Source organism: Papaver somniferum, chromosome 9, assembly GCF_003573695.1.
Source record: "Papaver somniferum cultivar HN1 chromosome 9, ASM357369v1, whole genome shotgun sequence".
In the NCBI taxonomy this organism is placed as follows: domain Eukaryota; kingdom Viridiplantae; phylum Streptophyta; class Magnoliopsida; order Ranunculales; family Papaveraceae; genus Papaver; species Papaver somniferum.
The window spans coordinates 192,655,659-192,677,368 of NC_039366.1; the positions used below are offsets into that span (position 1 = coordinate 192,655,659).

A 21,710-nucleotide genomic window follows, 5' to 3' on the forward strand; every position below is an offset into this window, starting at 1 on the left:
CACACTTTCTAATCCCCTATTGGCAGTTGCAACTGCTCACATGGAAAAATAAAAAGCATTTTTGATGGACAAATTCTTTCTGCAACCAAAGCTGTAAGGATAATGGCATCAAGTAGTTATCCAGATAAGTGAAAGAGAAAGGAGCAAAAAAAGAAGAAAAAGAAAAACATCTGAAACATTCTTCCTCTGTTCAATCCAAAAACCGAAAAATGATAGAAAACGCGCTATTTGCTGGCTGATGTCAACAGAAAGAGATACTCTTTGACAAAAAAAGAACACCAAGTCCACTTCCATATATGAGCAAAAATAATCAGTTTTCTTTTTTCATTCATTTTATTGGGTATCAATATAAAAAATCCATCCTAAATCACTGTGTATAGGTATGTTTTGATCCACCTATGTCATTACTGTTGTCTTGTTACTACTACTACTGCTACTACCAACTGTTTAATGTCAAATAATTGGGGGAGATGGAGTCTCCCACACGTCGAAAACATTCTCCTCGCTGTGAAGAGCGAAAAGCCGGTCACCACCAATGGAGAAATCACAGATTGAACCACCATAACTTCTTCTCAAACTGGATGTCAGCACCCAATCAGGACCACTAAAAACAGATATACTATCATTCATTGAAGAAAAGAGTTGTCCTTGATGTAATGTTAACTTAGGATAACAAGGTTCATCATGCATTTTACCTTTCGTCAGACGACTTCTAGAACTCCATCTAATGCTACCAACACCACTTCTCAAATCCATAAACCCCAAATCTTCATACTCATTAACAACGCATATCGAATTGCTCTCTTCCATTGCAATTGCATCGCGGACGCGTTTCTCGTCTACCGTTATAGGCGCTCCGATATCTGACCATGACCATACCATAGTTTTATCTCTGAAATCCAAAAGACTAATGTAACAGTTATCCTTCCTTGGGAACAAAGTGGCAACCAACAAACAATTACTCCCATTCAACCATTGAATTTTATCAGCATCCCCAAGTGACCAACCTAGTGATTCATAGAAGAAATCAATCTGTTTGCCGGTAACTTGATCCCAGACACCAATCCCATACTCATTACTTCTCCCTTTACAACTTGCAAATATCTTACTGTCAGAATTAAAACATAGAGCTCCAGCAGTAAAGCTTTTCACCTGATTCTCATGGTTCACCTGAAACTTATACCTTAGATCCCCTGAAGACGAACTGAAGAGACCCATACCACCATCTTCTCTGCCTAATCTTTCACAAGCACTAATCACAATACTCTCTGAATCAATCCATCCAACATCATTCACTCTTTGATAATCGAGATTTAGCGGCGGATGTTCTTCGAGCATCCAATCGTAAACATGGACCATACTACCATGTGCAACAGCAACACCACCATCAGGACCAGCTCTAATTGCAGTACCATCACCAGGAGCACGACCTCTAACTGAACCTGTTAGCCTTAACCTGTTACCATCGAATTGTCCCCATTTTGCACTTCTGACATGATCAAGGACACCGTAAAATAGAGCTTCTCTGTAGAGTAATTTTTCAGGTATGTTAGGTGGGATATAAAGCTCACCTGTTCTTAAAACATCGAGCAGAACAGAGAAACAATCCGAGTTTCGATCTATGAAGTGTTCTTCGTTGATTTCTCTTGGTCTTAGGTTCCATTCATCATCAAACATAGCTCCAAACATTGAATTCCTACCTGCGTTTGCAAGTGTTGTTGCTGTTGTTTCAAAGATTTTGCCTCCGACATTAAATCTCACCTTGTCACCTTGGATTCCCATATTCCGGGGGGTGGGGGGTGGTTTCAAGGAAATTGGGCCGAAGATTTTGATGATTGTTATATCAATCAATCAGAAATCAATTGATAGAGAAGAAAAATGATTTACAAGAAGATATTAGAAATCCAACGAACAAACTGATTGATTAATCTAAAACAGAATAAAAATAATGATAACAACAGAGCAAGTTGGAAAGGAAATGAAAGAATCTGAATCTGATTGAAATGAAAGAATCAGAGATGAAGAGAGGGAGGTTTGAGAGATGGGTTTTCATTGTTTGTTTTGGTTGGAGGATTTGGTTTTGTAGAATTGGAGAAGAAATTGGAGCCGAGTTGTATTCAAAATTGACTCTTTTTCTTTTCTCATTTCCGTTTTTATCTATTTTTTAAAGTTTTAATTTTTGGGAATTTATATTCCGAACCTTCAGTTTTTAGGGTCCAGCTATGTCTTTTGGTCTTTGTCAAGAAGACTTCCCAACCTTCTTTCAAAGTCATTGTTGAGCACCAAATTTGTAGTTAGTTGTTGTGTTTTTTTGCATTTTGGATCAAATCCCAATTTGGCAGTCAATATGGTTAGAAAACCACGGCACAGATTTTTTTTACTAACAAGTTATGTAATTTTATCGCACTGGCAAAACCCGGATTGGAGATAAGAAATATTAAAAAATAACTAATGAGTAACTGGCCTACCTTTATTTGGAATATAAATAATAAAGAAATTATAGTTTTTTTTTCTTTGATAGGGTAAGAAAGACTTGTTGACCACCCTCATATATACAAGAAATGAAGAGTTAAAAGATCGCTCCCTCCATTTCTGAAAAATTGATATTATTCATTTTCCGATTTGACCTAATTTTAGACTTAAATGAAAAAATGATGATTTTTCTTAGGAAAAGAGGCGGTAACAATCTAGTCTTTAGTTTAAGAAAGTCAAAGTACATTTTATTTTATCGATAAAGAAAGAATACTACTGATCAGAATAAGAGGTACAAGAGGCTTGAACCGCCAGGGGAAAAAGAAAGAAAAAAGAAAAAAAATAACTTGACAAAATCAAGTTAGAAAAACCCTGAAACAAACTAAGGAGGAAAATATGCATTGACGTAATTTTCAACCACAACATTAAAAGAGACGTTTTCAAATTTTTTGATAGCCAGAGCCCACTCAAACAAACTGTATCACCATATGAATAACATGAGCAAATTCCAATCAAACCCTGGAACAAGCATGAGACTCATTACATCAACTACTTATAACATTATTGAAAGTTTGAAACTAGGAGATTCAAAATCCTTACTAACCAGACACCATGAAAAACTGTGATACTTTATCTTGTGCTGCAATGCAATCTTTGTGTTAGTTTTGCTCTAAAAAACCCTGATATTTCTTTATTTCCAAATACTCCATAATATTGCAACAAATATCATGTATTGAATATGGAATTGTTTCTTTGAAGGAATCTACATATTCCAAGAAAATAACACATTGAAAAGACACCAAATGTTTCTTTAAACTTCGACTGTGATTTTTTTTCCAAAATGAGACCAAATTTCGCCTACAAAGTCATAATGTAAGAAGAGATGATTGACAAACACATTTCGAGAGCAAAAGCGACATGTCTGAGGAACATTAATACCCATTCTCCAAGCATATATTTTGCTGGAAAACTGTTATGTGCCGAATTCTATAGAAAGAAACTAGTTTTTAATGGTAATTTTAGCTCGAATATACTTGAAAACATGTCTCTGACTCTGGTCATCAGTTATTTTTGCAAGCACATCATAAGTTGATTTAACTGATAAACGACCTTTAGCACCAATAGGCCATTTGGCTTCATCATATACATTTTTATTAAGAGAAACCAAATTCAATTTGCTTTGCAGTTCAAATAGTTCAAGTCTTATTGCATCCTTTTCTTTTAGAGTCTGTGTGTAGATTTGGGCGTCTTAAATATAATGGTACTCCAGAAAACCATGCATCCATTCAAAAATTGTTACCACTACCAGAGTTTACTTTAAAAAAATTCAGAAATCACATTTCATTTTACCCTTCCAGACAGAAGTGACAATAAGTTTTTGGAATTTTAGAGAACCAACCATTTTGTTCAGCTCCATTTTTTATCAAAAAATAATAATTTTTCATAGAAAACCCTTTTCAGGTGCAAATCTGACTATCATTTGGCTAAGAGAACCTTATTCATTTTCAACAATTTTTGGATACTAAGACCACTAAGTTTTCTTCTCTTATGTCAAGCATCCCATTTAAGGAGAAGAATTTATTCTTTTATTTATTATCGTGCCAAAAAAACTCCTCGCAAACTTTTTAAGGGTTTTAAAGCTTTTTGTATCAACTTTCTCCGATAAAATAAAATATAATGAATAAAACGGTGTTTTTCGGAATGGTCACTATCCCCTAATTGGTTTCACAAAATCATCACACCTTTAATTAGTGTTGACAAAAGAGTCTTTTTCCATCCAAGTTAACTGTATTGAAAAAAACAGTCATGTTTTGGTCCTAAATACCCCTCCTCTATTGTTGAGGGTGATGAAGTGGTGGTGGCGGCGGTGGCTAAACCCTAAAGAGGAAGCGGTCATCCCTTTTAGGGAACGTGATGTAACGATCCTGAATGTGGGATGAAATTTTACTGCCATGTAACGATCCTGAACGCGTTCAGTTTTATCAGTACCAACAACAACAACAACAACAACACCAAAAACATCACCACCACCACCACCACCAGCAGCAGAAGCATCGTCACCACCACCAACACCCTTTATCTCACTTTGTTGAGGGGAAATTAGGTACTTCCATGACCTGATTTAACACTGACATGTGACATAACTCCCAAGTTAACGATCTAGTGATCATTTTGAAAAATATTGTAACATTCTGATAGTTTTGTGAACGGATATAAGGAAATGAGACTTATTGATACATGAAAAATAATAAACCTTAACGGGTTTTGGATGCCCAATAGAAGGGGAGACAAGCGTAGTATGAGATATGGGGACTTGGAGACTAAGCCCAAGTCCAATGAGAAAATATCCATGAGATAGGAAGGATAGAGGAGGAATTAATGATTAACTAAGGGATTATATTAGGGAATCTCATTAGAGGTAATTAAAGAGGTTTAATACATGTGTCATGATGTCATAAAAGGAGAGACTTTTGGGAAAGTCTATATAAAGGAGGAAAAAGTACAATGGAAAGGCAATTCTCTCTCTTACTATTCCTAGAAAAGTGAGGTCACTTGGTGTAGCTAAGACGGGTAGGACAAGAACTAAATTCACCCCTCAACATTTGGCGACCACACCCGGAGGCTCGTGCCTAGCTCACCATGACACACCCAGAAGGCGCTAGCTCAGGCGCGATTGGAAACCAACCAAACGACCTGCCACTTTACCTAGACGGCGAGAGAGTAGGGATAGTATCAGATCCGATTACACATGTAAGAAGGTCGGACGCTCCACACGAGAAGAATAAACAACATGGGGCCAAGAACGCACACCCGTACATCCCTCTCTGAAGGAGATGCAAAAAGAGTTGGAGGAACATGTCCGCAGAGAACAAGAGATGAGGAAACTTCTGAAGGTGGCCAGCGCCGAGCAGAATACCAAAGGAGCATCGGGAGATTCAGAAGAGAAAGAAGAAGAGCCAATAGCCATGACACAAAAGGCGATGTCCAAGTACCTAGAAAAAAACTACAGAGTTGTAAAGCGGGACAACTACGATTTCATGGCTAGCCCATACTCCTCCGAAGTCACATAATATCATTATCCAGAGGATTATACTTCGCCCAAATTCAAGATTTACAACGTCCAAGGGAATGTGCCGGAACACCTCAGACGATTCCTATCTACCATGAACGATCACGCAACTAATTGGAAGTTGTGCTTGAGGGAGTTCCCGAAGTCGCTAACCGACACGACGTTCACTTGGTATGGAAATCTAAAGTCAGGAAGCGTTATCTCATGGTCAACCATGTCCACCCTCTTCCTCAGAAATTTTTTACTCAGCAAAAAGATAAGTCACTACTACAGATTTGAGCAAGTGCAACCAGCGCCTAGGTAAAGAAATAGGGAAGTACATCGCCATGTTCCGTCTGCTCACTTTAGATTGCCATGAGGATGTCAAGAAGGAAGCGCTGGTGGAAATCTGTGTACGCGGAATGACACCACCCTTTAATAAAAGCATGGTCAACTTCTGATTCCCGACATTCGTCGAATTAGAAGGAACGGCGGCAAGAATCGCCGATTGTGTTGAGGAACACAACTTGGACTATGCCTGGCGCAACACGGTCAATATTGTGTCAACCATACCTAGGAATACCCACACGAACAATAACTGAGAAGGATGGAGCACACAGCCTCTCCCTCCGCCCCTGCCCTGCAATAAAGAGCAGATCGTGGGTCTGTTAGAGCAATGGATAGCAAACAAAGAAACCTAGTTGCATGCAACGAAGACGTACCCCGACACCATAGATAAAGACGATGCTAGGTATTGTCACTTCCATCGCAGGATACAACACCCCACAACTGACTGCTACAACCTCCGAAGAATGTTCCAGAGAAAGTTGGAGATACGCGAGATCGAGATGAGTAAGCCTGAAGGCGGGAAGGCGATTAAACACCAAGTCATGATGCTCTCCCACGATCCAAGTGGAGATGTTTGGAGACCTTGGAAAGGCGACAAGAAGGAAGCATGCGAGGCCTAGATGGAAAACGCTGCATTCACAAGCACAGATGGCGTGGCCAGTAAGTTCTCCCAAACAGTGCTAGCCCAACAATATTTCGATTCTCTTGGTTTTAGTGAAGACCAAATCAAAGAAGCATCGAAGGCTATAACATCCATCGCGACATGAAAATACTACGACCCTCTCCCCAAGGAGGAAATCGTGTTTATGGATGAAGATATATGTTGTCTGGGAGAACACCTTAGGCCCTTGTACTTAACAGTGCACATCAACAAGCACCCACTGAAGAGAGCTTTTGTAGACGGAGGAGCGTCTTTGAACCTAATTTCCATGCACACTTTGGACATCTTGGGATTACAACGGTCGGCAATCAGGATGCGAACTACGATAGTGAAGGGGTTTGGAGGTCACACCCAAATGGCCATTGGAATCGTCAACTTGGTCTTGAAAGTGGGCCCTATCCGAGCGCTCACACCATTCTATGTATTAGTTAACGACACCACATTCCACGTACTACTCGTAAGAGGATGGCTACTTAACCATAAGGTGGTGGCGTCGACATATCATCAGTGTGTTAAAACCAACATGGGAGGTAGGCGGTATCGGATTCCTTCCACGAGAAACCCATTGGATACATAAAAGCATACATGTCGGACGCAGTCTTCTACGACGAACCAAAGGAATTGGATGGGGTTCCCGAAGTACGACTTACTCCACTCCCTAAGTGGAGCGAGGAAGAAAAACCGGAGCCGACCAAATTCGTGTTTAGCCCATCCAGAATGGTGTTCCCCACTGAGAAGAAGAGAAAACAAGAAAAACAACCTAGATTCCAGCGCTTCTTTAAGCCAGATTGAGAGCACGTGTACCGCTAATCAGCTGAGGGAGAACCCAGGAATCTGAAAGAGTGCGCTGATACGATAACAAACGAAGCGGAGACTCCCTCTGAAGATACAAAACAAAGCTTGGTGGAACTACCTTACAACACAATTGGTGATGAGGAGATGCGAGACCAACTCGTAGATGCGACCCCTAAAGTTTTGGAAGAGAGAACACCTGGAGATCTCATTATGGATGGTATGGAGGAAATCAACATAGGAACAGAAGAGGACAAGCACCCCATCATGATAAGTAAGAACTTGGATGAGGAAGAGAGAAAAGAATTGATTACACTACTTAGGGACGACAAGGACGTCTTCGCCTTTGACTACGACGAAATTCCAGGATTGGACAACGATCTTGTGGTCCACAACCTCAGAGTGTCACCATAGTTTCTGTAAAGCAGAGAAGCAGGGAGTTCCCTATGGCCACAACTCTCGCAATAAAGGAAGAAGTGGAACGGCTGCTTAAGGACAAGTTCATCAGACCCATCCAGTACCCAACGTGGCTTTTTTTTTTGCTAAATAATAAAATTTTATTGAAAACAAAAGAGGATTACAGAAAGTATATCAAGAAATTACAAAAAAAAAATGCTCCAAAAGAAAGCTGCCTCATCTGACAACTAGTCTTAGCAAAATCTAAAGTACATTTGATTTGGATGTTCTAAACACCCTAGAAAGACAGGTTTCAGATCATATATACTTTGTTCACCTCTTATTAGAACTAAATCCCTCTTTGCCATTGTATCTGCATATAAATTGACTTCTTTGTAGCTGTGAATGAATTCCCAAGAAGTGGCTGCTTCACAAATATTTTCCCACCTGGTAATAGCAAACCATGGTATTGTATCGCTCTGAAAAGCACTATTGACAGCTTTGGAATCTGTTCTGAATACAAGTTTAGTGAAACCATGATTAAGTGCCCATTCCTCTGCTATTAGTGTTGCAAAAATCTCATCATAATAATTTGTAGAGACACCTAGTCCACCAGAGATTGCAACTACAAACTCTCCAGAGCTCAGTCTGCCCACTACTCCATATCCAGCATTGCCTGTATTTCCTCTAGAAGCACCATCACAACAGAGTAACAATGTCCCCTGTTCAGGAAGCTGAAAAAAATACTTCTTTTATGATCATACTCTTCACTCCCCTTGTCTTTAGGCGAAGACTTTTGAGAACCTGCAGATCATATTGTTTATTCCACATTTTTGCAGTCAATATGATCTCATTTTCTAGCAGTGCTTGTTTGACTTTCTTCTTGGTTGTATTTATATCACAGTTACCATTCCCAAAAAAGCACTCATTCCTCAGAAACCATTACTATTTCATTGTTATGAATTCACTTAAAAGCCAAATTTCCTTTATAGCAGGGCTCTTATCTTTTACTAAAAGAAAGACATCTTCAAATGTTCTTGGGTTTTTAAAATTAAATATACCACCAAGCCAGCTCCAGATTATCTCACCATAATTGCAGTACCAAAGTATATGATATCTTGTTTCTTCTTCCTTTCTACAGAGTATGCATCTAGATACCATCTTAAAATTTCTCTTCTTCATATTATCATCAGTAGCACAAATTTTCCTAGCAAGTTTCCATATATTACTAGAGATGCTAGGGTGAACAGATTTGTGCAATACCTTTTTAGTCCAACTTATAGAAGGAAATTTTTGTCTCATGATCTCCACTGCTGAAGCAACTGTGAATCTTCCAGTAATGCTACCAGTCCATACCCTCTTATCTTTGCTTTTACTAACAACAAGTAAGTCATTTATACTAAACATCTCCATGAGCTCTGTTGGAATAACCCATTCACCATCAAGAAGAAAATCTGACACTTTTATCTTAGGGAACCGTAATATGTATGCATTTTCAGGATATGCTTCTTGCAGAGGAATCTCCAGTACCCATTTGTCCTTCCAAGCTGAAATACTACTTCCATCACCTACAATCCATCTAGTAGTTTCCTCTAGTTCACCCATTACCCATTTAATTCCTGGCCAAATGGAAGACTTTTTGTAGTATGTAATCCACTCAACATTCTTATTCTTATACTTTGCTTGAAATTTTTTTGACTAATCATCATTTCCATTTAGAATTCTCCATAGTAGCTTCATTAAAAAAACTTTATTAATGGTCTCTAGTCTTCTCAGTCCCAGACCACCTTCACTTATTGGAGAACAAGTTTTATTCTATTGCAGGGTTATCATCTTTCTAGTTGCAGGGTCCCCTGACCATAAAAAATTTCTAATTATTCTTTCACACTCCCTTATTACCCTCTTAGGCCATTTGTATACTGACATTGAATAAATAGGTAAACTACTTAGCACAAATTTGACCAGGATTACTCTTTCTTGAATGATAGAATCTTACCATTCCATCCTGCCAATCTCTCCTGCATCATATCCACCACACTCCATACATGTTGAGCTTTCACATTACCTTGAACCAGCATAACTCCCAAGTACTTGTCAGGAAATTCAGCTAAAGAAACATTACAATCTTCATAAAGTTGAGTTCTTCTGCTCTGACTTGTGCCTCCGATGAAACACTTACTCTTTTCCAGATTTATTTATTGTCCAGAAGCAGCCTGGTATTTGTTCAGAAGGCACATTAATTTTCTAACATTTATCTTTTCACCATTACAAAACAGAAAAATATCATCAGCAAAGAAAATATGAGAAGGTTGTGTTCTCCCTCTGTTAACCATTGTTTTCAGACTTCCATATTGAATCATTGTGGAGATGATTCTGCTCAGTATGTCTTCTGCTATTACAAAGAGTAAAGGGGATAATGGATCACCTTGTCTTAATCCTCTACCAACTTGAAAATAGCCTTCTGGTCCTCAATTAACTAAAACAGATATACTAGCTGATTTTAGGAGTTCTCGCAGCCAGTGTAAGCCTTGGTCTGATATGCCAAATTTACTTAAAGCTTAAAATAAGAACTGCCAACTGAGTGAGTCATATGCCTGAGTGATATCAAGTTTTAACCCAAAATTACCTCCTCTCCTCTTTATGTCAATCTCATTAATCATTTCAGAAGCTAAAGCAACCTGTTCTTGAATAGTTCTACCTTTTATAAAAGCTCCTTTCTGATTTGATACCATTTTATTTATCACCTTCTCCAATCTTGTAACTCATATTTTGGTAAAGATTTTGAAACTAAAGTTCATAAGACCAATTGGTCTGAATTTTTTGGCTTTCTTTGCATTATTAACTTTTGGTATCAACTTCAGGAAGTTTGCATTTAATCCTCTGGGAACGAAACCCTTGCTCCAGCAGAACTGAATTGCCTTTATTAGCTCAGCACCGATTATCTCCCATGAAAATCTATAGAACCATCTTGCAAAGCCATCTGGGCCAGGTGCACTTTCTGGATTCAATTTGAAAACTGCTTCTTTAACTTCTTCAGCTGAAGGAGTGGAATTAATCATAATTTTGTCTTCTTAGGTAATAATTGTGGGAATATTTGTGAACAACCCCTCATCTATGTTGACTTCTTGATATTTGAACTTGTCTTCAAAGTGGTTGACCAAAATATTTGCAATTTCTTGATGATCTGATATAATATCTCCAGGATCATTTTCCAGTTCAGTTATCATATTTTGAGATTGTCTTAGCCTCATTTTGATGTGGAAGTATTTGGAGTTGGATGCACATTCTTTTAACCACTGTACTCTTGATTTTTGCTGAATGATCTCTCTTTGTTGTTGTAGAAGTATTTCTTGTTTCCCCCTTGCAGTAATGAGAGCATTTAATAATCTATTGTCAGAAGGGTTATTGTCTGAAGCAGTTGTATCAGATATAATTTCATCTTCCATTTGTTGCAATTTCTTATTAACATCACCAAATATTGCCCAGTTCCATTCCTTTAGGTCTTTTTCCAGCCTTTTCATGTTGCTCATGTAGAAAAAGATTGGATTACCTTCCATACTCTGATTCCAAGAATTTGTAATACAACTCAAAAACTCAGGATCATTCTTCCAAACTTTCAAAGCTCTAAAAGGAGTATTTGTTGGTTTTGGTACTTCTGCATTGCTCCATATAAGATACTATGATCTTAAATTACTCTACTTCCAACTTTATACCCCCAACTTGAGAATTTTTCCAACTATTTATCACTAAAAACATCTCTATCCAGGTTTCATACAATTCTCCTTTTACCAGCTCTATTGTTACACCATGAGAAATCAAGACCAGTTTTTGGTGCCTGAATCAGACCACAATTATGTAAGCATTTATTGAATTCTAACATGGAAATCAACATAGGTTTCAGTCCACCTTTCTTTTCATCTTATCTCATTATAGTATTGAAATCTCCCGTTACCAACCATGGCTTATTTAAGGCACTAATTGTTGCTAAATCATTCCATAAACTTCTCCTATCAATGTAGCTGCATGAACACTAGTAATTACAGAATCTCCCACTTCAATTGTTATTGATTGATCAGATAGTAATATAATGCTGGGTCTTTGAATTGAAGAGCTCCACATAATCCAAATATTAAAGGTTGGAGTGACATGTGGCAAGTATGACTAGGACTCACTTCTAGCCACATAAGTTTTATAAAGGAAAATATGTTTTCATCCATCATTAAGTAATGTGAGGAAATAGAAGTTGATAATAAGTCATGAAAGTTTAAGTGTCTTGTGTGTTCTATTTCCTTGTACAATAATCTGTTTTAGTATGAACTATATGTAGTGTTCTTGCTGCATATGGTACTGTTTTGTGTGTTGTTGAGTATGCTAATACTAGGTTCAAGGTCTGATTTCAGCATAAGGTTGTTTTCCACAATGTTTAGGTCTTAATTGTAGGGTTAATGGAGCTGAAATTCCAACATTCAACTTCTACCTTTGTTATCATTCCTTGAGTTATGTATTGCTTCATAATGCATTCCTGGTAACTTCAACTTTTTGAAAAAATCCATTGTGTAATGAATTTTTGGTTCTGCAATTATAACTAAAGAAGGATTAAAAGATTTAACTAAATTCCTAAGTTTATCTCTGGACCTCAATCTTCTTAGGCCTCTGAGATTCCAAAATATCACTTTCATGGAGGGGTTTGTGATTGAGAAGAGCTTCTTCTCAATAATTCTCTCTTTCCACCATTTACAACTAAATTTGTTGTTTGTTGTCTAGTATTAACAGTGCTCACCTATTGTACCTTCTGTTTAACTTTTGTTATATTTTCAGTTGAGGCTTTCTTACCAATTGGAGGAATAATTGTATTTACCTTATTTATACAAAGAGCACCAGCGGCAACCTTCAACAATTTTTCCACAGATAAGGCAGGAAATTCAATATTTGAGTTAAAGACTTCTTCAGTTACTTCTTGTAATACCTGAAAGTTACCTGAATTAACAGGTGTATCTTGAGTTACTTCTAAAACTTGTATAGCTGGAGAATTTAAATCCACTGGAGCAGCAGGTGGACATATATCAAACCCAATATGAGGTTGATTATTCTCTTTAGTTACTCTTCTCCACACTTTTTTTGGTACTCTATGCATATCATCATCATCATTAGTCTTTCCTTGTTCTCTTCTCTGATTCCTGCATTCAGCAGTTTAATGTCCTACTATATTGCAATGATAACAAAATTTAGGCATATTTGGAATATTAATAACTTGTTCAAATTTTCCATACTTTGATTCCACATTGATTTTGTTAGGAATTTCCTTGGCCAAATCCATCTCAACTAGAATATTAGCATAAAATCCAGCTTCCTTCTTAAGTGTTGCTTTATCAACTTTAATTGGTCTACCCAAAGCTTTAAAAATGTTAATCAGAATCTTCTCCTTCTAAGACCCGGGAGTTGTACCCAAACATAAGCCATGGATGTTTTTTGAGACTCTGGATTGAAATTGGGTTCCCATTTTCTTAACTTGACCTCTTGTGATTCAACCTCCCAATCTCCCTTCCATATCAAGTTCATATCAGCTTCATTCTCCAATTTAATAATGAAGTACCCTTTGTCGATTGGAATTAATTGAAATGGACCTGAAGTTTTCCATTGTCTTCTTAAAGATGATTCAGCAATACCAAATTTTAGCTTAACTAAACCTAATCTACCAATCAAACTAAATTTCCATTCATCTAAGCTCTCAACTATATCTTCATCAGGAATGAAAGAAACAAATGCAGAAGAATTTTTATTAACTTCATCAGGTTTTTCAATCTCACCTGGATTCGATGTAGATCCAGAAGTTTCACCTGATCGATTCCTTATTGATTCAGACATATTTATCAGTTTTAATGATAGAAAAAAACGGAAATATTAACACCTGATGTAGGATCAGAATCTCGCAACAATTATGTCTCAGCGAAGTTATTAACGGTACATCACAATAGCGTCGCAGAACAATTTCAGAAACGACGTCAGCAAGGATCATGAGAAAGATGTGATAGTCCTGCGAAAATTAAAGAGATTGTGACATTAACATTTGTAAGGTTGCGAGAATGTCGCAAACCATGTCCGAAAATAAAGGACAGATTAGCTGTCATCCACTATGTATTTCCTTATAAATAGTCATTCGAGTTGTAAAGGAGAGGGGGATCTTTTTTGAGTAAGAAACAAGTAAATAGGAGAGAGAAAGTTCATAGCCGAGATCATTCTTGACTTCTTTATCTTTCTTGTAAGAACATTCAAAATTTAATAAATAAAATTGAGAGTGTAAACCTAAAAATGAGCTGATCAACAATGAAATCATATGAAGGGTGTAGTGTAGGATTTCCTGCAACTACATAATGGCGCTAGAAACAGGGAAATAGAAGATCGAAAGTTGAAGATTGTTGATTGAGAATATTCAAATCAAGAAAGTGATTAAATAAATCAGTGAATCAGTTAGAAGAAAGATGAGTAGAATTAATGAAAATGGCAAAAGATTGGAGTGTAATATGATAACAAAAAGCTTGATTAATGAATTCCATGAAAACATCAAAGGAAGAATACATAAACGAAATTTTGAAGGAAAGAAAGTTATGGCGGTAGAAAAAACATCACCCTTGAAAGATTGGGAAAAGCAAAAAATTGCATTCGTGGTGGAAGAAATACCAAAAGAAAATTTGAACCATACATCTCCGTTGGTCATCACAGTGCCTATTACACGAAAAGAGAAAGGGACAACAATAAAATCCACAGGAGAATGGATGTTGAACAAAACTTTAATCGATACAGGAAGTTCAGTTGATATAATATTTTATCATGCATTCCGGGGAATGGGATTTAAAGACGAAGAAATGTCCAGTTCAACATATTTTGTTCACGGATTAGGAAAATCCACAACAAAACCTAAAGGATAAATAGTGGTACGAATTCCACTTGGAGAAATCGAAACACATGTAACATTGTGCGTGGTGGATATGGAATCGCCATATAATATGTTATTAGGAAGACCATGGATACATGCGATAAAAGCTGTGGTATCAACGTTGCATCAATGTATTAAATTCCCCACTCCAAATGGAATAGGTGAAATCAGAGGAGATGTTGACAATGCGAAATTATGTCATCAAATTGAAGTAAAACATTATGAAGAACAAGCAAAAAAGAAACAATTTCGCAGAAAATTGGCAAAAGAAGCAAAGAAGGTGATAGGATTCAGCACCAATTAATAGAACCCTAATGATAAAAATCCTTTGAGTTGGGGATTAGCCACCAATTTTAAAGAAACGTAACTGATTAATCTGGATTGAATGTCTTACACAACTCTAGAGATGAGTATATATAGTGTTACTGACTTCTAAAAATAAGAACACTAAAGAAAAGCAACAGCAATCTTTAAGGAATAGAATTAAACTAGGAAAGTAATAACCTATAGCAATAAGGAAAGATAATAGTGATGTCGGTATCCCAACATCCCATCCCCCTTCAAACACGGCTTGTCCTCAAGCTGCAAACTCTGGAAAACGAATAAGGAGATCATCTGCATCCTCCCAAGTAGCTTCTTCCTTTGAATGATCTTTCCACTTGATAAGCCAACGAGTTCCTGCATGGTTGTTCTTTTTAAACATCTTACGATCTAAAATTGCCTCTGGTTCCCATTGGAAATTATCAGCATTAGTTGGCAGACTAGCATCAACAATAACAGTAGAACCTATTTTCAATTTCAAGGCAGAAACATGAAAAACAGGGTGAATACGGCTAGTAGATGTCAATTCCATCTTATAAGCAACCGGTCCAATCTTTTCAAGGATGCGAAAAGGACCATAAAATCGTGGCGAAAGCTTTGAAAATAATTGGGAAGCTACAGTGGCCTGACGATATGGTTGTAACCGAAGATAAACCCAATCATTTACTGCAAAACTTCGATCTGTACGATGAGCATCAGCGTAAGTTTTCATTCTAGCTTGTGTATCCCTTAAATGGGTCTTCAAGATTTGTAGAGTGCGGTCCCTAGATCTTAAGCTAATATCAACTGCATTAACCAGTGTAGAACCTGAAAGTTATGCTGAAATCGTAGGAGGAGGACGACTGTAAACAGCTTCAAAAGGATTCATTCTTATTGCTGAGTGATAAGTCGTGTTATACCACCATTCTGCCCATGGCAACCATTTAGACCATTCATGAGGTTTTGTTCCAGCAAAACAACGCAGGTAGCTCTCTAAAGTTCTGTTGGTAACCTCTGTTTGTCCATCCGTTTGAGGATGATACGCAGAACTTTTACACAATTGAGTGTCTTGTAAAGAGAAATAGGTATCCCAAAAATTACTCAAAAATATAGGATCACGGTCACTCACTATTGTCCGTGGCATGCCGTGGAGACGTACAACATCACGAATAAAGATATCAGCAATAGTAGCAGCGGTATACGGATGAGACAGCGCAATGAAATGAACATATTTGGATAAGCGATCCACTACGACAAGTATAGAGGTTTTACGATTAGATGTTGGCAATCCGTCAATAAAATCCATTGAAATATCCATCCATACATCTTCTGGAATAGGTAAAGGCTGAAGAATTCCTGGAGGAGCAATAGCCTCGGATTTATTACGCTGACAAATGTCGCATTGAGCAATGTAAGTTTTTATCGAACGTTTCATTCCCTTCCAGTAAAAATTTCTTTGAAGGCGCTTGTAGGTACGGAGAAAACCAGAGTGTCCACCAAGAGGTGTTGCATGAAATTCATGAAGAAGTTTAGTACACCATGTAGAAGTAGAAACCACCACAACACGTCCCTTATAACGGAGAATACCGTCAATATAAGAATACGGTGGTTTATAATTTGGGTTGCGATGTAACTCTTCTATAAGAAAACTAAATTCATTGTCATGATGACATTCTCGAATAATATCATTTATGCCAGAAAATATAGGGGCAGTGATCGCCAGAAGATGAGCATCAGAAACACGGGATAAGGCAACTGCAGCCTTATTTGCAGCACCACATCGATAAATAATCTCATAATCGTATCCCAAAAGTTTGGACAACCATTTTTGTTGCTCAATTGAAGATAATCTTTGGTCTAGGAAGTACTTAAGACTACGATGGTCTGTATAAATTTTGAAATGTCGACCGAGCAAGTAAGGTCGCCATTTTTGAACCGCAGAGACTATAACAAGCATTTCCTTATCATAAACCGAAAGATTTAAATTTTTACCTGATAACGGCTTGCTGTAAAAAGCAATAGGCCTTCCAGATTGCATTAAAATAGCTCCTAACCTATTACCAGAAGCATCACACTCTAAGGTAAATTCTTTTGTAAAATCTGGAAGTGCCAATACTGGTGTAGTTGTTAAGGAAGACTGTAGTTGTTTGAATGCTTTTGTAGCTAATTCTGACCAGTAAAAAGCATTACGCTTCGATAACTGAGTTAATGGAGCACTTATTTTCCCGTAATCCTTGACAAACTTTCGATAGTAACATGCCAAACCCAAAAAACCCCTAAGATCCTTAATAGAGGACGGAGTAGGCCAGTTGACGATGCTAGCAATTTTGTCATTCTCAACAGATACTCCATCAGCAGATACCATATGACCAAGATAGCCTATGGATGATTTAGCAAAATCACACTTAGACTCCTTCAAAAACAACTTGTTAGAACGTAATGTCTCAAAAACAAGTTCCAAATGCTTAATATGTTCGGCCATGGAATTACTGTACACCAATATATCGTCAAAGAAAACTAGAACAAACTTACGAAGATATGGCCTGAAAATATCATTCATCAAACTTTGAAAAGTTTCTGGAGCATTAGAGAGACCGAAAGGCATTACCAAAAATTCGTAATGGCCATCATGTGTGCGAAATGCCGTTTTATGAATATCTGGCTCGTAGACACGAAGTTGATGAAACCCATAACGCATATCTACCTTGGAGAAAACTTGCTTACCATGCAACTCATCAAGTAATTCGTCCACCATAGGAATGGGAAATCTATCCTTCACAGTGATTTTGTTTAGTGCTCGGTAATCAACGCACATACGCCACGAGCCGTCTTTCTTCCGTACTAGTAATACCGGTGAAGAATAAGGGCTGGTGCTAGGACGTATGAAGCCTGCATTTTTTAATTCTGAAACAATCTTTTCAATTTCCTCCTTTTGGAAATGAGGGTATCTATAGGGTCTGACATTTACCGGAGCAGAATTTGGAATTAGGGGAATGCGATGGTCATGAGAGCGTGTAGGTGGAAGATATGTAGGAGAACCAAACACATCTGAAAAACGGAAAATTAATTCTGTAATTTCAGAAGGTACCTGAGAAAGAGTCGAAGATTCCATGTCTGGAGGTAAAGATGATAGCTGCAACAAAATGCCTTGTTGTTCTCGATGTATCAGACGCTGCATAGGAGTGTGATCTAGAAGCATAACTGTTGGGGAATTGTCACCAACCAAGATAAATTCAGTTCCTGATACACAAAATTTCATGTGTAATTTGTTAAAATCCCAACTTATAGCTCCTAAAGTTTGTAACCACTGAACACCTAAGACGGCGTCGCAGCCACTAATTGCTAACAAAAAAATTCAGTAGAGAAACTATAGTTCTGTAGCTTAATTGACACATTATCACATGACCCACTAGTTTGAAGAAATCCACCATCCCCTATCATTACGCGCATAACTGCATCATTAGATTGAATAGAATAGCCACATTGCTTGGCGATTGTAGGGTGCAGAAAATTATGAGTGGAACCTGAGTCAATTAAAACAGTGATTGGTTTCCCTTTTATATGACCCGTAATACGCATTGTATTTGGAAACAGAGAGCCCATAAGAGCATGAAGTGAAATTCCAGGAGTTGTTTCAATCTCCTTATCTTGTTCAGCTGTGATTTCCTTATCATCACCACCAATACAATCAAGCTCAGTAATAGTAACGCCAGCTGCACCTTCCAAAAATAACAAACGAGACTGCTCACAAAGATGTCCAGGTTTATACAGTTTATCGCAGTTAAAACAAAGGCCTTTCTCACGTCGTTCCTTTTGTTCCATCCATGATAAACGTTTAACTCCTGGAGGTAAACCATTCTTCTGAGAATTTGGAGAAGTTATAGTTCCTAATGCCTTGGGTTGAACAGAACGAATCCAAGGTTTTGATGCAGAAAAAGCTTTAGTAGCAGTAATAGCATCCTCTTGTCTTAAAGCTATGTCGAATGCCTCGGAAAGGGTCTTGGGTAAAAAAATAAACGAACCCCCGGTACCAATATCAGGCGAAGTGCAGAGATAAAAATACTAACCAAATGTTCCTCGGGGATACCATGCACAAAATTTAGTAGCTTTTCAAATTCAGTAATGAGTTCACGGACGGTACCTTGTTGTGATAATTTAGATAAAGAGCTGCAGGGATCAATATGCTTTCGAGATCCAAATCTAGAACGAAGTTTAGAAGAGAATTGTTCCCATGTTGGTGCTACAAGAGTGTCTTTGATCCAACGGTACCATGAATTTGCATCTCCTTTGAAGTGAACAGCAGCCAATGGTATCCTTTGAGCATCAGGTACATCATGAAGAGTGTAGTATTGTTCAGCCTGAAAAATCCATCCTTCAGCATCATCTCCGTCAAACACAGGAAACTTCAAATTTATTATGCCTGCACGAATCGTGAAACCAGAACCAGAAGAACCATCTTGAATTAAGGGACCCTTACTGTGTGCGTGACCATTAACAGAAAATTTTCCTGATTCACTAAAAATAGTTGCAAGACCATTGATACTAGTTGTAAGCTTTGTGAAGAGGGTTTCTAGTTTTGTATCTGAGGTTATACGATCTTGTTTCATGTCTTCAATTACTTTTTCAAGTTTGTCAGTTAACCCTATAACATGGTTACTCAAATCTTGAACTGTCATTGTTTGGAAATAAAGAAAAAAAAATTTTTGAAGGTGAAAACCAAACCTCGCTCTGATACCAGATGATAGGATTCAACACCAATTAATAGAACCCTAATGATAAAAATCCTTTGAGTTGGGGATTAGCCACCAATTTTAAAGAAACGTAACTGATTAATCTGGATTGAATGTCTTACACAACTCTAGAGATGAGTATATATAGTGTTACTGACTTCTAAAAATAAGAACACTAAAGAAAAGCAACAACAATCTTTAAGGAATATAATTAAACTAGGAAAGTAATAACCTATAGCAATAAGGAAAAATAATAGTGATGTCGGTATCCCAACAGAAGGAAGAAGAATTTAGAGTATATATGATAAGGGGAAAAGAAGGCAAAGAATACCCAGTGAAATTTCGGAAGAAGGGGAAAGACCCATAAAAGCAATAAAAGAACCAACACCAATGAGAGAACCTAAACCCAGTTACACTGCCGCAGAACCAACAAAATAAGTAAATGTTGGGACTGTAGAGGAGCCTCTAATGTTGAGAATTGGAACCAAAATGGATATAGAAGAAGAAGAAAGAACTGTTAACTTTTTGTGAGAATATAAAGATATTTTCGCAGGAAACATGGATGAGATACCAGGAATAGATCCATCAATTGCATGCCACAAATTGGAGATTAAAAAAAATGTGAGACCATTTAAACAGAGAATAAGAAAAATTGCAACAACTTACCATTCCCAAATAGAAGAAGAATTACAGAAAATGCTTGAGGCAGGAATTATAAGAGAAGCTAAATACCCAGAATGGATAGCGAATATGGTAATTGTCCCAAAGAAAAACAAGGGAATCAGGATTTGCATAGATTTCACTGATTTAAACAAAGCTTTCCCCAAAGATAGTTTTCCGTTACCAGATATTCCTCAAATGGTGGAATCCGCAGCGGGAAATGATAGGGTATCATCTTTAGATGGGTACAAAGGGTATAACCAAATCCCTCTCGCTGAAGAAGATCAAGAACATACTGTTTTCTTTGCCCCTAGAGGTTTATATTGTTACACGAAAATGACATTTGGTTTGCGAAACGCGGGAGCGACATATCAAAGAATGGTGGAGAAGGTGTTCGCAAAATGGATACATAAAACATTAGAAGTGTACGTGGACGACATGTTAGTAAAGAGTAAAGAAGCTAAAGACCATGTGCAAGACTTGAGGGAGATTTTTGACCAAATGCGGCAGTATAACATTAAATTGAATCCTGAGAAGTGTACTATTGGAGTTGCATCGGGAAAATTTTTAGGCTACATTGTATCAAAGGAAGGAATACAGGTTGATCCAGAAAAAGTGCAAGCAGTTCGTGACATGCCAACACCAGCAACAATAAAAGATGTACAGAAATTGAATGGGCTTCTAGCTTCGCTGGGGAGATTCATTTCGCGATCATCAGACAAATGCAAATATTTTTCGATATACTCAAGAAGGGTGCAAAATTTAAATGGAGTGATGAATGTGAAAAGGCTTTTCAAGGAATCAAAGAACATCTTATGAATACAACTATTTTACAAAAGGCAGAACAGGAGAAGAATTATTATTTACCTTGCGACAACGTCGCATGCATTAAGTGCTGTGTTATTGCGAGTAGAGCAGGAGTGGAGAAACCCATTTATTACATTAGCAAAACTTTTAATACCGCCGAGAAGAATTACTCAAAGATTGAAAAGTTAATCTTAGCATTAGTTTATGCATCATTTAAGCTCCGCATATACTTTCAAGCACACAAGATAAAGGTATTAACAAAGTACCAATTGAATCAGTGATGAAGAATTCTAAAAGATCAGGAAGGGTGGAGAGATGGAATGCACAAGTAGGCCACTTTGATATTAAATATGAAATTTTGTCTTCACCAAAATCACAAGTTGTTGCGGATTTCTTGGCAGAATTTCCTTTAGAAGAAGATGAAGCAGTAAAGAAAATGATGGATGTAGAAGAAGAACATGGAGATCCAAAAGATTTATTAACAGAACCAAATAGATGGGAAATATTGGTAGATGGATCATCAAATGGAGAAGGAAATGGAGTTGGAATTGTTTTAATTTC

At 37.4% G+C, this 21,710-nt stretch overlaps 1 protein-coding gene across 1 annotated transcript; it reads right to left on the reverse strand.

Annotated features, from left to right (window-relative positions):
- Positions 1–39: 39 nt before the first annotated feature.
- LOC113313804 (BTB/POZ domain-containing protein At2g24240-like) lies at positions 40–2,144 on the reverse strand. Its single transcript, XM_026562589.1, has one exon. It carries the CDS (start codon positions 1,780–1,782, stop codon positions 454–456), a length of 1,329 nt encoding a protein of 442 aa, XP_026418374.1. The 5' UTR covers positions 1,783–2,144; the 3' UTR covers positions 40–453.
- Positions 2,145–21,710: the final 19,566 nt, after the last annotated feature.

Coding starts and splice junctions, on each gene's coding strand:
- LOC113313804 (XM_026562589.1), bottom strand. CDS start 1,782: ATGGGAATCCAAGGTGACAAGGTGAGATTTAATGTCGGAGGCAAAATC.